The following is a 17,622-nucleotide window of genomic DNA, read 5'->3' on the forward strand; positions in this document are numbered from 1 at the left end:
CCCAGCCCCTCCTCCCTCAGACCCAGGAGTCCAGGCCCCCAGACCTCTCCTCCCCTCAAAGTCCCAATCAGCAGCCCCACCCCCTCCTCTGAGGTGGGCAACCTAGGCAGGGAGGTCCTCTGGTATTCCTCCTCCCTCTCTTTTACAGAGACCCCTCTCCCTCTCCACTCCCCCCTTCAGGGTTGGGACCAAGGGCTGAGTCACAGGAAGCTCTGGGGCCCTGAGTCACCCCCACCCCCTGGCTCAGCCCCTCCCTGGGCTGGAGGGAGCTGGCTCTGGAGCCGTGTGTCCTACCGACTGACCCCCACATCCCAGAACTTCCGTTCGGAGGCAAGTGCCTTTCCCACTGTGACCTCATTGTCGCCCACCCTGGCCTCTCCCGAGGCCAGCCTTTGCTCCGTTTTTCTGTCTGAGTTGGTCTCTTTGGAGACAAAACTTCTGTCTGCTCTAACTTCCACGTCTTGATCCCAGCTTCTGCTTTCCCCTCACCGCCACATCCCCTCTCTCCATCTCTTTGATTTTTTTTTCAAATTCTCCCCTCTCCATCTGTCTCCCTCTCTTGGATTGTTCCCCCTACCCCATTAGTTTTCACTAAGGTCTGCACTGAGGCACGGCTGTGCAGGGGCCGGGGCTGGAGGTCTCGTTTCCATGGCCTCTGACCTGGGCAGCCGCGGCCTCTGCCTCTGGCCTCTTGGCCCTGAGTGGGCCTGGGTGGAACTAGAAAGGGCAAGGCTGTCCCCCAGCTGTGCTGGTGGATAGAGGAGACCAACTGAGGCAGAGACAAGCATGGAGAGGCCCAGAGAGAGAGAGGCAGGGCCAGAGACAGACAGAGAGAAAGCCAAAGGGAGGTCTGGAGGCAGGGAGACAGTGAGACAGAGAAACTGAGTCACAGACAGAGACAGAGAGACCTAGGGTCGGCAAGAGACAGGGACATGGAGAGAGAACACAGACAGAGATGGAGACAGAGAGACAGCGACAGGAGACAGAATGAAAGAAATATCCGAGGGGCACGAAGAGGCCGAGAGACAGAGCCAGAGAGAGAGAAATGGAAACAGACAAATGAACAGAGAGTCAGAGATACTTAGACTTGAGACAGAGCCACAAGACATAGAGATGAAGGCATAGAGGAGAGAACAACAGAGACAGGGAAAGGCAGAGACCAAGGCAAGGCAGGACCTGGAGGCTCCCAGAGCAGGAGAGGCTGAGGGAGGGGCTCGAGGTGAGGCCTAGGAACCAGAGAGGGAGGACAAGAGGCGCAGAGAGACCCAGGCCAGGCCACAAGGGTGGTGGCTAGCGGGGTGGGGGGGGTGGGGGGGGTGCCCAGGCTGCAGCCTTGGGAGTGCCCAGGGGCAGTGTTTTCTCCCCGCGGGCATGCACGTGGTGTGTGGGTGTGCCCGGGGGTGTCTCCATCACCCTCCCGCCGTGTTGCACCCCGAGGGGGGAATCACAAGTGTGCCCTGGAGCAGGCATGGCACCTGCAGGAGCTGTGTTGTTGCCACCCGGTGTGTCCGTGTGTGCTGTTTGGCGTTGCTGGGTGTGTCGTCGGACGTGTTTGTGCATGAGTGTCTCGATTCCCTGTGGCTGGTGGGGCCGTGTCTCTTCGTGACATATGACATGGGAGGGAGAGGGGTTCCGTCTGCAAGATCCCTGCAGCTGCGGGCTGTGTCCTGGAGGTCAGCGTGTGCAAGGTGTGTGTCTCATGGTAGCGTGCCAGTGTCTCCTCGTGTGTGGCCGGAGGACGGTCCCGTCTGTGTCCAGATGCACACGTCCAGGTCCATGTGTTATCTCCGTGCTGCTGCGTGTGGTGGCGTTCTGCATTGTGGGTCACGCTAGGAGTCACCGTGCGTCACTCTGCTCACATGGGCCGTTCTGTAACGTCGCTGCGCGTTGCGTCTCGTCATGGGGCTTGCGTGTGTCGTGGTGAGCTGTCATTCAGAGATGCGACCCTGTGCGTCACGTCTAGGCGTGTCCATCGCGGGGGCCTCTCCTTTCCCCGCCATGAACACAGCCTGGGTGCCCGCACGCAGAGCGTGCTGTTTGTGTGGCTGTGTATTCTGTTGCACTGGAGGGCGTCGCCCTGGTGTTGTGCGTGCTGTCGTTGCGGGCCCGGGTGTCGGCTGGGCCAGTGGATCACATCTGCTGTTTTATTGCGACGCACGGTGTTTTGTGAAAGATGGTGCCGGGAAATACCGTGTCGGTGTGCTTTGTGTCATTCTGTGTCCGTATAGGACTCTGTGTATGTTGTGTTTGTGTGTTCGTGTGGCCATGCGTGTTGGAGTGCATCATGCACCGGGCCGTGTGAGGGTGTAGTTCCGATGTGGCTTGTCAGTCAGAGGAGATACTGCGTGCCCTGCTCTGTGCGTGTTGCATTTAGGCGTCGTGGTCCGGGTAGACTGTGCCCCAGCTGCATGGGGCTCCCTCCCCCATGGGGCACCGCTCTGGGTTCTGTCCTCCGTGATGCGCCAAAATAGAGCAGGATGTCTTACTCTGGGCATGTGCTGTTTGGGGCTTTTTCTATGTGTCGCTGTGCAGTGTGGGTCTCTCCGTGGGTCCATTTATGTTGTTCTAACTACGCATCTGGATGGCATTGTGCCCCGGGGTATACTGTGTGGCACAGTCAGTCTGTCTGTGCTGCAAGTCATTCTGAGCCTGTGCGCCCGGGTCGCCAGGTGCCATGATGTGGATCGGTGTGCATTTCTCTCTGTGCTGGCGCTGGGGGACGGCCACAGGTGTGTCCCTAAACGTGGTGTGTCTGCACACGTCGGGTGTCATTCCGCGGGTGTAGAACGTTTGGGACACTTACTAGCGCATTGTTTACATAGATGTGTTGAGTGTGGCATCTGGCTGTCACTGAGTCAATACATATTGTGTGTCTGTGGGAAAACTGGTATGTGTTATGCTAACGTAGCTGTGGCCGTGCACCTTGTGCGGGGGTCTGGGTGTGGCTATTTGTGTCAGAGAATGTTGTGTCGTTTTGATTGTCATGTTTGTGCCTGCGTGTGGACAATATTTGGGTGGTCACGTGCGACCCGGGGCAGTGCCTGCCTCGCTGAGTGCCGGCGTGGGTCACACCGCATGTGTGGTGTCTGGGTGTGGCTGTGGGTTTCAGAGCTCATCGGGAGTTGTGAGTCACTCGGTGTAGGTTGTGTTGTGTGCCCATGTGTGTTAGGTTCCGTCTCCAGCCATGCCGTGTGTGAAGGTTCATCACCCCGCGTCTTGTGGTGTCTGGGTGTGGCTGAGTGAAGGTGTGCATTACAGGGCGCAGACTGTTGTGTGTGACAAAACCTATTGTGTCCCAGAAGCATGTGTCTTTATCCACGTGGATGCACGCCTCTTCCTTGCTCTGCCCCGAGACACAGCCCAGTCCCTCCTTAGACCGAGAAGGGAGGTTGGGGAGCCTCCCCTCTGCCCAAGGGCCACGCCAGCCCCTCCCCGCCCTGCCCAACCGTCACCACCCCCAGAGGGCACAAACTCCCTCCGTGCCTCAAAGCAAGAGCCCCAGAGCGAGGAGCAGAGCAGGCTGAGGACCTGCAAGCCACAGTGGCTGCCCTTTGTGTGCTGCGAGGTGGGGGACCCTGGGCAGGAAGCTGGCTGAGCCCCAAGACCGCAGGGGCCATGGGCGGGGAGCTGGTGCCAGGCCTGGGGGCCCTACAGCGGCGAAAGCGGCTGCTGGAGCAGGAGAAGTGGCTGGCTGGCTGGGCACTGGCACTGGCGGGAACTGGCATCGGACTCATGGTGCTGCACGCGGAGATGCTATGGTTTGGAGGGTGCCCGGTGAGTGGAACTCTTATCCTGGGTCCTGGGAGGCTGGGGGCTGAGGGAGGAGGGGCTGGGGGGAGAGACTCCTGGGCCTGAAGGAGGAGGGGCTAGGAGACCTGGACCCCTGGGTCTGAGAGAGGAGCCGCTGAGGGTCTGGAGCCCGAAGTCTGAGGGAGGAGGGGTGAGGGGGTCTGTGCTCCTGGGTCTGAGGAGGAGGCGGAAGTCCCAGACTCCTGGGTGTGAGGGAGGAGGGGGCTGGGGGGCCGGACTCCGAGGGCCCAGGGGAGGTAAATGCTCAGGGCTCTCTGTGCAAAAGGAAGGAAGTGGGGTCACAACGTCTCAGTATTTGAAGGTTTGCAATTGGACAGCTGGAGGTCCAGGACCCCTGGAGGCCAGGGGGTGGCTGACCAGATCCTCCAGTCTCCCAAGAGCCCATTAGAGGAGAGACAGCCTCAGGGTCAGTGAAGGGAGGGTGGGGAGAAAAACGAACTTCTTCCAGTAGGCGGCGGCTCCTTGGTCCTTATCTAAAGTCTAACCTTTACCTAGTGCCTTGGCTGCAAAAGGCTGAGAGCCCAAGAAACTGGCTGGGGTGGGGGTGGGAAACGAAAACCACCCCGGCCCCTCCGCATGTCCGTCGTTCCCAACCTCCCCACAGTCTACCTGCTATTTAGTCTGAGACATAGTGGAGAAGTAGGTGTGCAGAAGCCTGGACTCGTAGGTCCCAGGGGAGGAGGCTGGGAGCCCAAGCTTCTGGGTCTGAAGAACGAGGCTTAGAGCGCCTTTGTGGGAAGGGGGCCCGACTGAGGATAGTGTGAGTAGGAAGGAAAAGGACAGGTGGGGCCAGGACAGGTCTGAGCAGGCTCTGGGCGCATTCCAGCCTGGGTCTGGGCAGTGATGGGGCAGATGGAGGACAGGGGTCAGGATCCGTGGATTGAGGACAGAACAGAATTGCTTAACCGGAAAGGAGGGGTTGGAGAACTGTCTGGGGTAAGGGATGTGGAACTGGGCTGGCTGGGGGGGGACTGACTTGAGGACCGGGTTGGGGGATTCCTGGAGGAGGGAGGCTCAGGCTTGGATTTGGGGGCAGGGGAGGAGGGCAGTTCCGAAGGGATCAGGAGCCACATGCAGGGTCAGAGCAGGCTGGCTTCCTCTGGCCAGGCAGCTGAGGCCAGGGCAGCGGGGACAGAGGGGGTGGGGCCACCGAAGCCCATGCCAACAGGAAGCATGGCCAGAGCCTACCCGCCGCTCCCACGCTTCAGCACCCCGCCCCAGCAGGGGAGGTGAGGACGTGAGCTCCACAGATGGGAAAGGACAGGGGGGTCTTTCCTACCCCACTCCCTCCCTCCACCTTCTCACCTCTCATTTCTTCCTTCCCTCTGCTGCCTGCCAGGCTGCTGCCTGTGGCAGTTGGACTCTGGAGAAGGTGCTGTGGCTTTCTGAGCCTCAGTCTCCCCATCTGTAAACTGGGGTTGAGGGTTCAGATACGTGGCCCTAAGGGTCCTCCTCAGCCCCCTTCCACTTGTGCCTTGACAACATCCATCCCTGCTCCCCACCTCCATCTCAATCTTATGGGCTCATTTTGCAGGGCCCCGGACACCTGCAGGGGGGGTGGGGAGGGGCTGGAGGAGAACAGGTGCAGGGAACAAGATGGAGATATGAGCAGGGGGAGGGGCGGAGAGAGGCACAGAGAGGCTGCCACTGAGCGACAGAGACACAGAGAGACAAAGGCGGTATGAGACAGAGACAGAGATGCAGTGAGAGAGAGACAGCGAGAGCTCCCCAAGTGAGCTGCGCACAGGGAGATGGAAAGCCTGGCAGAAACAGAGGCCCTCAAACACAAACAGAGATAGAAGCAGAAGCATCCCCAGAGACTGAGTCAGGGATTTGGGGGAAGAGAAACCGGCAAAGTAGAGAGGGCCACCAGAGAAGTGGGGTGCTGTGTGGGCAGGGGCTGTGTCTAGTGGAATCTGAGACACACTGAAGAGACAAGGGAATTAGGGAGACTTAGCAGGATGAAGGGGTAGGGGAGGGCTAGGAACAACAGCACCATTGTTCTGGGAGGGGTGGGGGGGCAGGCCCCCTGGGGCGGGAAACTGGCCCTCTTCCCCTGCACAGAAGGTGGGGCCCTGGCCCCAGGGGAGCCAGCAGCCATCTGAGAGGGGAAGTAGGTGCTAAGCTCAGCGTGGGAGCCCAGGTGGTCCCCTCCCCACTAACAACACTCCTCAGGTGGGGACCCCTCCCCACTCCTGCTACGGTATGCAGCAATCCCAGTCCCGCCTAAATCCCTCCTTCAAGAATTCTAGATCTCTCCAAGGTATTGCCACACAAAGAGAGGGGGGGAAAAATCTCTCTGTGGTTTCTGGAGGCCATGTGCTTCCGGCCAGATCTGCCCTGGGCTTAGAGCCAGGAGAGAGAGCAATGGGAAGGAGACTCAGGGGACAGGACTCAGTGGCCTTCCTCAGAGCTGGGGCCGGGGTCTCAGGGACCCAGTGCCCTGGATGGAGGGGGGTGCCATTTACCCCTTGGGTATTGAGAGAGAATCTCTAGGCTCCTTGGGGGAACCAAGAAGACAGTAGAACCTTCTAGGGCAGGTTGCTTTCTAGGGCAGGACCAGCTGTGTGAGAAGGGAAGAGGGGGGAATTTCCTAAAGGCCAGGTGTGTGTTTCTAGACACCCCCCCCCCCCACCCCACACTTGAGGAACAGTGTTTTGATGGGGAAGGGGTTGGGGGAATTTAAAAGGGATTGCAAGGTCCCCCCTCAGGTGTGGGTCCTAGGAGAGTGGCTGAAGAGGAGGCTGTCGGGCTGGGAAGGAAAAGGACACTCTCCCTGGGGACCCTATGATGGTTTTGAGAGTTCCCCCAAACTGAGATATCGGGTAGAACCAGGTTTTGGTGGGGGGAGGGGGGACAGGGGGAGACAGGCAGGGGGATGGGCGGAGGAGGCCAGGAAATTGGGAACTGAGAAGGGATGGCATTGGGGAGGAAGGTAGAGGGGGCCTGGAATCTTACCCCATTTTCTATCCCTCCCAACAGTGGGCGCTCTACCTGTTCCTGGTTAAATGCATGATCAGCATTTCCACCTTCTTGCTTCTTTGTCTTATCGTGGTATTTCACGCCAAAGAGGTCCAGGTAGGGCGGGCCCCACCCCGGGGGCCCCTTCCTTGCTCCCCTCCAGCCCCCACCACACCCTGTCGGCTCACACTTTCCACACTCCTCCTCCTGGTCTGAGTAATGAGGTTTCTCCACCCTAAGATTTGTCCACAGCCTCACCCACCGAGATGAGAATAACCACAGACAGACAGACAGACAGAGCCTCCTGGAGCAACCCAGTCCCGTGCTCCATTTGCAGCCCTGGGGTGCTGAGAACTCTCACCCCCAGGCACCCCCACTCCAGGCCCAGCCCCCCCAGATCTCTGTCCTCCATCCTTGAGGCCCCACCATTCCAGGCTTTGTGCCTGAAGGTCCCTCCCTACTCCTGAGCTCCCCACCTCTCTGACAATTACCCTCTAGACCTGGTGGGGAGTGGGTGGGGTATCTTTCCACCCGTCGCCCCCCTCCCATCTCATATCTCATCCAGACACTCAACTCTCCACCCCTCTCCCCTCATCCCACCCCCAACATCCCAGGATCCTGTTGCCTCTATTCCTTCCCCCTTTACCCTATAAAATGGGGGTTATTGGCCATATGTAATAATTCCCCCTGTGATGCCCACTCAGTAAAAAGTACGTATTATCATTAACAGCAGTCATTCAAAAGGTGAAATGGCCTCGATTTATAGCTCAGCTGTGCTGCTATAGCTCAGTGAAATGGCCTCGATTTATAGCTCAGTGTGCTGGGCCTCAGTTTCTGCATCTGTAAAATGAGCCTCATAATGCTTTCAATCTCACTGTGTTGTCAGCATTCCCTGAGTCATAACATGGAAAGGAGAGAGAGTAGTGCCTGGCACGTCCAAAGTACCCTGTAAAATGTCACCTATAGCCATTGCTAATGGTGTGCGGTTTACAGTTAGTTACTACCCGTGTCCCCAGAAGCAGGAGGTGGAGAGGGCTCCGTGGATGTGAACTGTAAGCTCCAGGGAGGCAGGGGTTTCTGTTTTCCTCACCTGTATCTTCCATACATAGAACAATGTGGGGCACACAGAAAGTTCTGGAAGTGGGCTGAAACTGGGGGTGGGGGTGGGAAAAGGTGCAGAGACGCCCTCCTCAGATCCTGTCCCACTCCTTCCCCACCCTTCCCAGTCCCACCTGCCCGACCTGTGCTGCCTCCCTCCCCCCCTCCCCCGGTGGCCGCGTCCCCCTTATCTTCGGACGCAGGCAGACGCAGACAGGCAGGCGGCCTCTTGACCTTCGTGTGACCCCCTGCCTCCCCACTCTGTCCCCTCCCCGCAGTTGTTCATGACCGACAACGGGCTCCGGGACTGGCGCGTGGCGCTGACCGGGCGGCAGGCGGCGCAGATCGTGCTGGAGCTGGCCGTGTGCGCTCTGCACCCAGCGCCGGTGCGGGGGCCGCGGTGCGCTCAGGGTTTAGGGTCCCGGTCCGCGGCGACGCAGTCCTGGCCGGGCTTCCTGGATGAGGGGGAGGCGCTGCTGTCGCTGGCCATGCTGCTGCGCCTCTACCTGGTGCCCCGCGCCGTCCTCCTGCGCAGCGGCGTCTTGCTCAACGCGTCCTACCGCAGCATCGGCGCCCTCAACCAGGTCCGCTTCCGCCACTGGTTCGTGGCCAAGCTGTACATGAACACGCACCCCGGTCGCCTGCTGCTCTGCCTCACGCTTGGCCTCTGGCTCACCACCGCCTGGGTGCTGTCGGTGGCCGAGAGGTGAGGGTACTGGGGGTGGAGGGTCGGGGTACCTGGAGCATCCGAGGGAGCCGCTTACAGCCACAGCTTCCCTTGATGGCGGTACAGCTTGGGCCCCTTGGGGGCAAAGCGGAGGAGAAAGCTGTTTGTCCACACTCATCCACTGGGGTGAGAGGAACCAACTGACCACCTCCAGTCTCCCCAGACACACACAGGCCCTAGCAAGCCCTTCCCTTCCCACTCCCACACCTGCCCTGTCTCAGGTTTCCAGGCATCTATTCAGTCTCTGGCGCTTGGCCAAGGGTTGCAACTGCCGGGTTGGAGGTCAGTGACACCTTTTCCGAATTAGCACAGAGATGCTCTGTGGGCACTCCCTGTGATCCTGGGACAGGGGGTGATTTGGGGGGGGGGGTGATTTGGGGCTGCCCTGGAAGGAAATTCCCTGCCGGGAATGGATACAGGATTCCAGGCTGCCTGCTGGACAGACTGGATGCTGGGCCTGTAGCCTTTCAGGGCCTCAGTTTCTCTCTCTTATAGATAAAGAAAGCGAAGGTAATCTTAGTCGGTGTTTCTTAAAGTGTGGTTCCCGGACCAGCAGCATCACCTGGGAACTTGCTGCAAATCCAAATTCTCAAGCCCTACCCAGACCTACCAAATTAAAACTCTGGTGGGTGGGGCCAAGCAATCTGTTTTAACAGGTGATTCTGATCCCTGCTCAAGTTTGGGAACCTCTGGTTCGGTACCTCTGGCAAAGGATTCTTGAAAAGAGGCAGGGAATGACAAGCACTGGCTTTAGATCCTTCCTCTCTGACCCTCTGTTCCTTCATCTGTAAAATGGGTGTCAAATCCCACCATCGTTCAAGTCTCCCCAGCAATTCTAATCTTTCATGATTTTCAACTCCTTCATCTTGCAGAACCTGTTTTCCTCCCACCATGTTTCTCATTTGAAAAATGGGAGGGTGGGAGGGGGTCAAATTTCTAAATCCCAAGACAGAAGTCCTCAAACCTGAATGTCCTTCTGGTTGAAGGGAGTGGGAATTAACAGTGTAAATTCAGTCCCTGCCTCCAGAGAGTAGTGGCTGTGATGGGTCTAGGGGCATCATGAATGAAGCTTTCCCTGCTGACCCCGATGCAAGTGGTCTGTGGGCTTGAGTTAGACAAATCAGGATCTTCAATCCCTTCCATGGCTGGAACTAAATGTCTCCTTCCATGAAGTGAGGGGAAGGGAGTACAGGGTCCTGCCTTTTTAGTCTTGATGGGGCACCCATAGGCCATACAACATCTTTGTAGACATTAGAAAAAGGGGCCCCTGGGGTGCCTGGCTGGCTCTATAGGTGGAGCATGAGACTCTTGATCTTGGGGTTGTGAGTTTGAGCCCCACATTGGTGTAGATTACCATAAATAGATAGATAGATATAGATATGTGATTTTTTTTTTTTAAGAAAAGGGCTCCCCTTCCTCCAGGTAGATGGGATCACTGTCAGGGTGGACAAGTGGACTTTGGGCTGGGTTTCTGCCCCCTCTCAACCCTCCAACAATACACTCTGAAAGCAGCAGTCCTGGTAACCTAGCTAAAACCAAACAGGCTTTGGAATTGGTTGGATCCAGGTTCAAATTCCATAGCCCAGAGTGGCTGAGCCTCTCTTGCCCAGCTCACACAGCAGAGAGGAAGCCGGGCAGGCTCTCCAAAGCCCAGAACTTACTGACTTTTTCTCTGTTTCTGGGGACTGTAGGTGTGTTAGGAAGGAGAGTATCAGACATCATGGAAACCCCTGGGGTGAGGTTTCAGAACTAACTCCTCTTTCCCCACAGGCAGGCTGTTAATGCCACCGGACACCTTTCGGACACACTGTGGCTGATCCCCATCACATTCCTGACCATTGGCTATGGGGACGTGGTGCCAGGCACCATGTGGGGCAAGATTGTCTGCCTCTGCACTGGAGTCATGGTGAGTACAGCCTCCTCAGGGACCCTACCCCTGTCCCAAATTGCTCATCCTCTGGGCCCCAGGAAATCATGGAGCCAACAAAGGCATTCAAGGACACTCCCAAGAAACTTGGGTGTCTGGACACCCACTGCCCCATTTCCTTACAAAACCCAGGAATCCATCCCATAAGTCCTTGCTCTCTTTGGAACCTAGGACCCTAGGCTTCACCGTCCTCAAGAAAACAGGCCCCTGACTTCCCAGCCCTATTTCCTTCTGGAATCCAGGAATCCAGCCCTGAGCCTCATGAAGGCTCAGACACCCTGCCCCTCACACCCCTACCCTCTCAACTAACTGTCTAGGACACAGACACCTGATTTCCCAGTGCTAGGCTCCTCCAGGATTCAGGAACCCAGTCTCCAGCCTCCATTAAGGCTATAGATTCATCAAAAGCATGCCTGTAGGGTCAGGCTGCCTGGATTCAAATCCTGTTTCTGCCACTTCAAAGCAGGGATCAAGCCTTATAATCTCCTGGTTTCTTCATCTATAAAATGAACATGCTGATATTAGCATATTCCTCATGGGGTTCCTGAGATTAAATTAATTAAACCACATAAAGGGTGTCAGACAGCACCGAGCACGTAGGAAACGTTCAGTATATGGGTTAGGGGGTGGGGGTGAGAGGGCTGTTATTTGTTAACTAGTCCTAAGCATCCAGCTGTCCCCACCCTAGCTCCTCTGTTCTCAAGGATGAGGCAAAGGGTCCCCAGAGCTAGCCTCCTCCTGAATCCTGACATCTACCAGCTTTCTTTCATAGACCCAGGCATCTAGTTCCCCCCACCTGGTCCCTAGCCCCATCCAGGACCCAACACTAAAGGCCTTGGCCTTCACCTCCTCATGAGATATGGCTCCTCCCACACTCAGGGACTTGGGCTGCCAGCCCCCAGCCCTGATGTTGTCCCAGAAAGGACATGCTGCATCTCCAAGCCCTGGGCCCACTGGTGATGGATGGGGTAATAGTTAAGTGTGATCCCCTCCCCAGGGGTGAGTCTTTGGGACCAGCAAAGAGGGGTAGAGGTTCAACCAAGGAAACACTCCCAAAAGGTCAGGAACCCCCAGGGCTGCCTGGGACCTCCTCCCTCATTTGACACAAGGAGAAACCTTGGTCAAGGAGAGACCTAGAAAGATCAGGCAATTTGCACTAGAGCTCACAGCCCAACTCCTGGCTGAGAGGTTCCCCAGCATAATGGAATAATCATAGCCAACTTTACTGAGCACATACTCTGTGCCAGTCTCTGCTCTGAACACTTTCCAGGTGTTAACTTAAGGAATCCACAGGGTCATACTGTGAGGGCGTGCCTATTTCACAGGAAGAAAGTGAGACACTGAGAGATCAAGGAACATGCTCAGAGCTGGGCTTTGAACACAAGCAGTCGGGGAACCGATGTCTGCAACAAGTAAATTGTTCAGAGGTTTTGTGAGCTGAGATACAGCTTGGGGAAGAGGAAGGCTCCAGAAGAAAATTTATTGTAAGGAAGCACAGCAGGTGCCACTGAGCAGCTGATGGGTCAGAGGCCTTGGGAGAAGGGAGAAGCTTACGGACCAAAGCGCTCAGGCAGCTGAGGCACAATGAGGCCAGGCTGAGTTGTCTGGAGGCAAAGCCTAGAACTTGGAAGGCTCTGAAAGCCAGGCTAAGAAGTTTGGGGCAGGGGGAGCCTAGATTAGGTAAGGGGGCAGGGTCATAACTGTTAGATCTTCCTGAGGTCAAGGTCAGGAGAGGGGAGGCTGGAGATGGTCCAGGAGGGAAGGGACGTGGCCAGGAGTGGGCAGGAGCCACAGGGGTGGGAGGAGGTTGAGGGATAACCTCAGTGATCTGATTGCCAACTGGGTGAGAGCAATGGGGAGGCAGTGGTGGGGACTGCCCCTCGCTCAGAATCTCTCCTTCTCCAATCACGCCCTTAACGAAAGAGGATGTTCTGGTGGTATGAATGCTACACCTGAGTGGGACTCAGACATGTGACTTGTGATCTTAGCTCTACCCCTCACAGCTGTGGGACTGTGGTTCTCCCTGGGCCTGCTCATCTGTCAACTAGGGGTGGTCTTGCCTGCCTTCTGTGGCTGTTGTGAGGGTTCAAGGAGAGAGTTTGGTGGCACAGGAGCCCCAGAGGCCTCCTGTCATCGCGTCTGCTGTGCCCACAGGGGGTCTGCTGCACAGCCCTGCTGGTGGCCGTGGTGGCCCGGAAGCTGGAGTTTAATAAAGCAGAGAAACACGTGCACAACTTCATGATGGACATCCAATATGCCAAAGAGGTGAGGATGGGCACATGGCACCCACAGCACACGCCTCCCTCAGACCCAGGAGTCCCCACCCATCCCCTCCTGCCCCAGCCTCCAACCCTCCCTTCCCTCAGGCCAGGGAGTCCAGGCCCCAGCCCCTTTCCCAGAGCCCTAGGGGTGTCTCCACTGACACCGTGCCCACCCTCAGATGAAGGAATCAGCTGCCCGAGTGCTGCAAGAGGCCTGGATGTTCTATAAACACACACGGAGGAAGGAGCGTGGAGCTGCCCGAAGGCACCAGCGCAGGCTGCTGGCTGCCATCAACAGGTGAGGGCCTCTCTGTGCACATCTCCTCCATTCTGCATAGTGTGTGTGAGCGTGAGTGCGTGCCCGGGTCAGGACACCCACGTGCGGTCTCACCGAACAGATGTCCACCTAGACCTCACAGTGACTCTGATGATTCATCTTGCACGTCTCAGTGTCTGTGGGTCCGTGCCACTCCACATGTGGGTCAGGATACCCGGGTCTCTACCTGGAAGATGGGCTCACGGGTGCAGCGCTCTGGAAACCCTTCCCCACTGCTCCGTGTCTCTGAGTCTCTTCTCCCCTTATCCATCCCTGAGCAAGGGTCACTTCTAACCTCGCACCTCTTCCCACAGGTTCCGCCAGGTGCGGCTGAAACACAGAAAGCTCCGGGAGCAAGTGAACTCCATGGTGGACATCTCCAAGGTACCGGGGCCCGGCGGGAGGGGTCTGGAAGAAAAGGCAGCTCGGGGCCACGGCACTGGTAGGGAAATCTGGTCCCGGCATACAGAACACTGGCAGGGGTCTGGCACACACATGCACTTGACAAAGGTTTGTGGTTGAATGAATGATTCAATAGTTTCTTAAACCCATGTAGGGGACAGATCCCTTTTAAACTTAAATCGTGGAAGAACTCCAGCATTTAGTTTTAAATCATTTTTATTGTCGTGTTACATGTGCACAGATAACATTCCTTCTAACTCTCTTAGACAACAATAAAACCAAAGCAAACATACGAGCCAAATTCAAACATAAATGGCAAAAACAATAAAATGCAAATTAACACGGACACAGACCGATGCCATCATTCCAAGGAAGTCAGTCTCTGCTGTGACTGTTAAGAGGGGCCCAGGGCCACGGGTGCTTCTGCCCTGGGCACGCTGGCCTGGCCAAGGCAGACTCCACTTGCCATTCTTCTGCTGGGGCCACTTGATTCGGCCAGTGATTGGGGTGGTGATGTCACATCCCTTGGCTTGGCTCACAGCGCCTTTTGCTTATCCGGTGGCCTTTGCTTTTTCTCATTAGCCCGAGACAATTCAAACAGTGACCCTTGGTGCCAATGCCATGGTAAACACAGTCACAGATGCAGGCCCCTAAACTGCATGGCAGGTCTCAGTGAGGAGGTGGTGGCCTAGATCTGCCAGAATTGGCAGGTCATAATTTCTGAAGATTATCCGGCCAAAAAACATAGAATTCAAGAATTCTCATAGAAAGCTCACACACCCTCAAGGATGAAGCTGTGAATCCTCATCTGAGAAAGTAATGAAAGGGCTACGTGCATTCTGAAGCCATTCATCAATTCCACAAATGTTTAGTGAGCACCTACCTTCTATGTACTAAGCCTTATTCTAGGTGCTGCCTTGGGCATGTCATTTTAACTGCTCTAGGCCTGTTTACATAGCTGTAAAAATGGGAACAGAATTCGCACTCCTCGCGTTTTTTTTTTTTTTTTTTCAACGTTTATTTATTTTTGGGACAGAGAGAGACGGAGCATGAACGGGGGAGGGGCAGAGAGAGAGGGAGACACAGAATCGGAAACAGGCTCCAGGCTCTGAGCCATCAGCCCAGAGCCCGACGCGGGGCTCGAACTCACGGACCGCGAGATCGTGACCTGGCTGAAGTCGGATGCTTAACTGACTGCACCACCCAGGCGCCCCACTCCTCGCGCTTTTAAGGAGTGTTTTAAACCATGTAGGGAAAGCACTGAGCCAAGTAGCTGGGATTAGGGGAAGTCTACCTCACCCACTGATACCTCTGACCCGCTCTGCCCAGATGCACATGATCCTGTGTGACCTGCAGCTGGGTCTGAGCAGCTCCCATCAGGCCCTGGAGAAGCGGATGGATGCACTGGCCCGGAAGCTGGACACCCTGACCGAGCTGCTTAGCAATGCCCTGGGGCCGCAGCAGCTTCCAGAACCAAGCCAGGAGGCCACGTAGCTGGTGAGAGGGCTGGACTCAGGCAGAACATCCTGGAGAAATGGTGCCTGTGGATAGCGCCCCATGGGGCTAAGGGGCAGGGGATGGTCTTGGGGACAAGGCTACCCTTTCTCTTCTGCTGTTTGGAAGACAGGACTCAAGTTTGGGGCTGGACTAGCAGGAAAGGAAGGAGATAGTCCTTCTCTTTGCTGACCCTCAGTATCTTCTCCCTCTTTCTTTGCTTGGTCTGCCTGCCTGTCTCTGGGCATGCTCTCAGTCTCTGTGCAAATGCCCAGTCTCTTGGTGGCAGGTACACCCACCCTCTTCCTTCCTCCTCTGTCCACTGGTGTCTGTCTCCACCTCAGTGTCCCTGCTGTTGCTCTCCCTCTGGCTTCTGGCCTGCCTGTCTAGCCATGTCTCTATTTGTCTCCCCAGGACCCATGGAGGAAGAACCAAGCTACTTTCCCCAGGATTGAGGTCGAGGACATTGTCCCTGCTACTCCTGACCCAGCCCTACGAATAAAGCACCTCGAGTGCAAGGACCGAAGGGGGCTCCACCTTTGGATGGGCTCACTCACGATGGCTGCTGGAGGAGACACTGGCTCAAGGAGAAGGGCCGTGGCCACACACACACACGCCCACTCCCTGCCCCCAACGGGAAAATGGTCACTACTACCCTACATACCCTCGACAAAACATCCTCACTATGCTGCTACGGATGACCTCCAGCTTTCAGTTAGAAGGGGAGGTGCCTGGGGGGGGTGAGACTTCTGGGTCCCAGAGGAGGAGGGGACCAGGGGTGGGGGGGGCCCAGAGTCCAGGATCCTGGGATGCCTCAGTTACCGCTGGATAAGGGAGCTGAAGGAACCAGGCCTGAGGCTGAGAAGAAGCAGCGCCCTCTGGCGGGAGAGCAAGGAGAACACAGTTTTCCAGAGCTGCAGAGTATCTGGTGGGGAGAAGGCGGGTGGGGGGCACAACTCACCAGTCTCTGCTCTTAACTTTGTAATAAATGTTAAACAAAGCCAGACAAAGTTGCTGTTTCTTTCTGAACATATGTACACTCCCAACAGGCAGATCATCCAGTGGAAGGCCCCTGTCTGGCCTGAACCTTAGTTTCCCTGTCTATAAAACAGACCCCTCCTCTAAGTGCCCTCCCAGGTCTGTGGGTCCTCAATAACCCCCCACCCCCACAGATCTGAGGCTAAGAACAAAGGCTTCAATTCCAGGATTTGGTCAGGGTCCAAATCCTAGCTCTGCCATCCACTACCTGTGTGACTTTGGGCAAGTGGCTTCACCTCTCTGAACATTTTACCTCACTTCTAGAATGGGTCCACCTTCCCACGGAACTGCTGTGAAGATGAAAACAGGGACTGGCACAGACGGGCAGGCATTTAGTAAGAACCAGATACACGAGAGACAGTTCATCATTTTTATTTTTGCTACTGATTTTCAGATGTGGTGCATGGCTGCTCTTTTTCTTTGTCCTGCCACCCTCCCTCCCCTACTCATCTCGCCAGGACCTAGATGACGACTCACCGGTCAGGAGACTAACAAGAACCCCAAACTATCCCAACATACTCATTTCATTATCTGCTTAAGACTCAGACAGGAGGGGCACCTGGGTGGCGCAGTCGGTTAAGCGTCCGACTTCAGCCAGGTCACGATCTTGCGGTCCGTGAGTTCGAGCCCCGCGTCAGGCTCTGGGCTGATGGCTCAGAGCCTGGGGCCTGTTTCCAATTCTGTGTCTCCCTCTCTCTCTGCCCCTCCCCCGTTCATGCTCTGTCTCTCTCTGTCCCAAAAATAAATAAACGTTGGAAAAAAAAAAAAAAAAAAAGACTCAGACAGGAAAGGGGGAGGGGCTAGCAGTTCTGGAGGCCCTACTGTGTGCTTCCCTCCTATAAATCACCTCGACCAAACCCTTCCCACCCCGTTGTAGAGATACAGAAACTGAGGTTGCAGGAAGGGCCACGTCTAGAGGCTGGAGGTCTGGCCGCAGGGCCCAGATTCACACCCAGTTTGCCCTGCCCTGTGGCTGAGCCCTCCCTCTGCCCTGCCTGAGGTGAGTCAGAGGCCGAGTGGCCTTGGACCTCTTGGAGGTTTTCACTTCCCATCACTTCCCTCAACGGCTCCATTCCACTTTGAGAGGCTGATTCACCCTCGCTTCCTTCGCTCTGCGGGGAAGCCCGGCTGGGAGTCATCCTTCTCTGCTGAGCTATCTTCGGATTTCCCTGCAAAGCCACAGTTAGCCTCATCCCTCGGCTCCGGGAGCTAAACTGGGGCTTGCACCACCCACTGCCACGAATTGCCCTTCCTCTGGACGCCAGCCCACTTGGCAGTAGAGGAGACAGGAACTGGATGAAGACATCTCCAACACCCTCCCCCTGCAGGAAGCCCTCCTTGCAGTGTTACAGCCAGATCCCCTGCCAAACGACCGCACAAAATCTCTAAAAAGGAGGCAAAGTGGGTATTGTGTGGTCCTGTTTTACATAAAAAGTAACTGAGGCAGACAGAGATTTAAGAAACCTGCCCAAAGCCACAGTAGAGAAGGGGGAGCTGGGCTCTGACCCAGGGAGCCTGGCTCCAGAGCCCCAGCACTTAGCCAACGGGCCCATTGAGAAGCTCAGGGATGATTAATACCGTATTTTCA

The 17,622-nt window shown here is 56.4% G+C and overlaps 1 protein-coding gene across 1 annotated transcript; it reads left to right on the forward strand.

Moving 5' to 3' along the window:
* The first annotated feature begins 256 nt into the window (after window positions 1–256).
* Window positions 257–16,002, forward strand: KCNN4 (potassium calcium-activated channel subfamily N member 4). Its single transcript, XM_045442085.1, has 9 exons — window positions 257–3,774; window positions 6,793–6,888; window positions 8,148–8,575; window positions 10,367–10,502; window positions 12,678–12,788; window positions 12,964–13,082; window positions 13,415–13,484; window positions 14,832–14,999; window positions 15,411–16,002. The coding sequence occupies exons 1-8, from the start codon at window positions 3,616–3,618 to the stop codon at window positions 14,994–14,996; spliced, it is 1,284 nt and encodes a 427-aa protein (XP_045298041.1). The 5' UTR covers window positions 257–3,615; the 3' UTR covers window positions 14,997–14,999; window positions 15,411–16,002.
* Window positions 16,003–17,622: the final 1,620 nt, after the last annotated feature.

The sequence above is a fragment of the Leopardus geoffroyi genome, chromosome E2 (assembly GCF_018350155.1).
Source record: "Leopardus geoffroyi isolate Oge1 chromosome E2, O.geoffroyi_Oge1_pat1.0, whole genome shotgun sequence".
NCBI classification, from domain to species: domain Eukaryota; kingdom Metazoa; phylum Chordata; class Mammalia; order Carnivora; family Felidae; genus Leopardus; species Leopardus geoffroyi.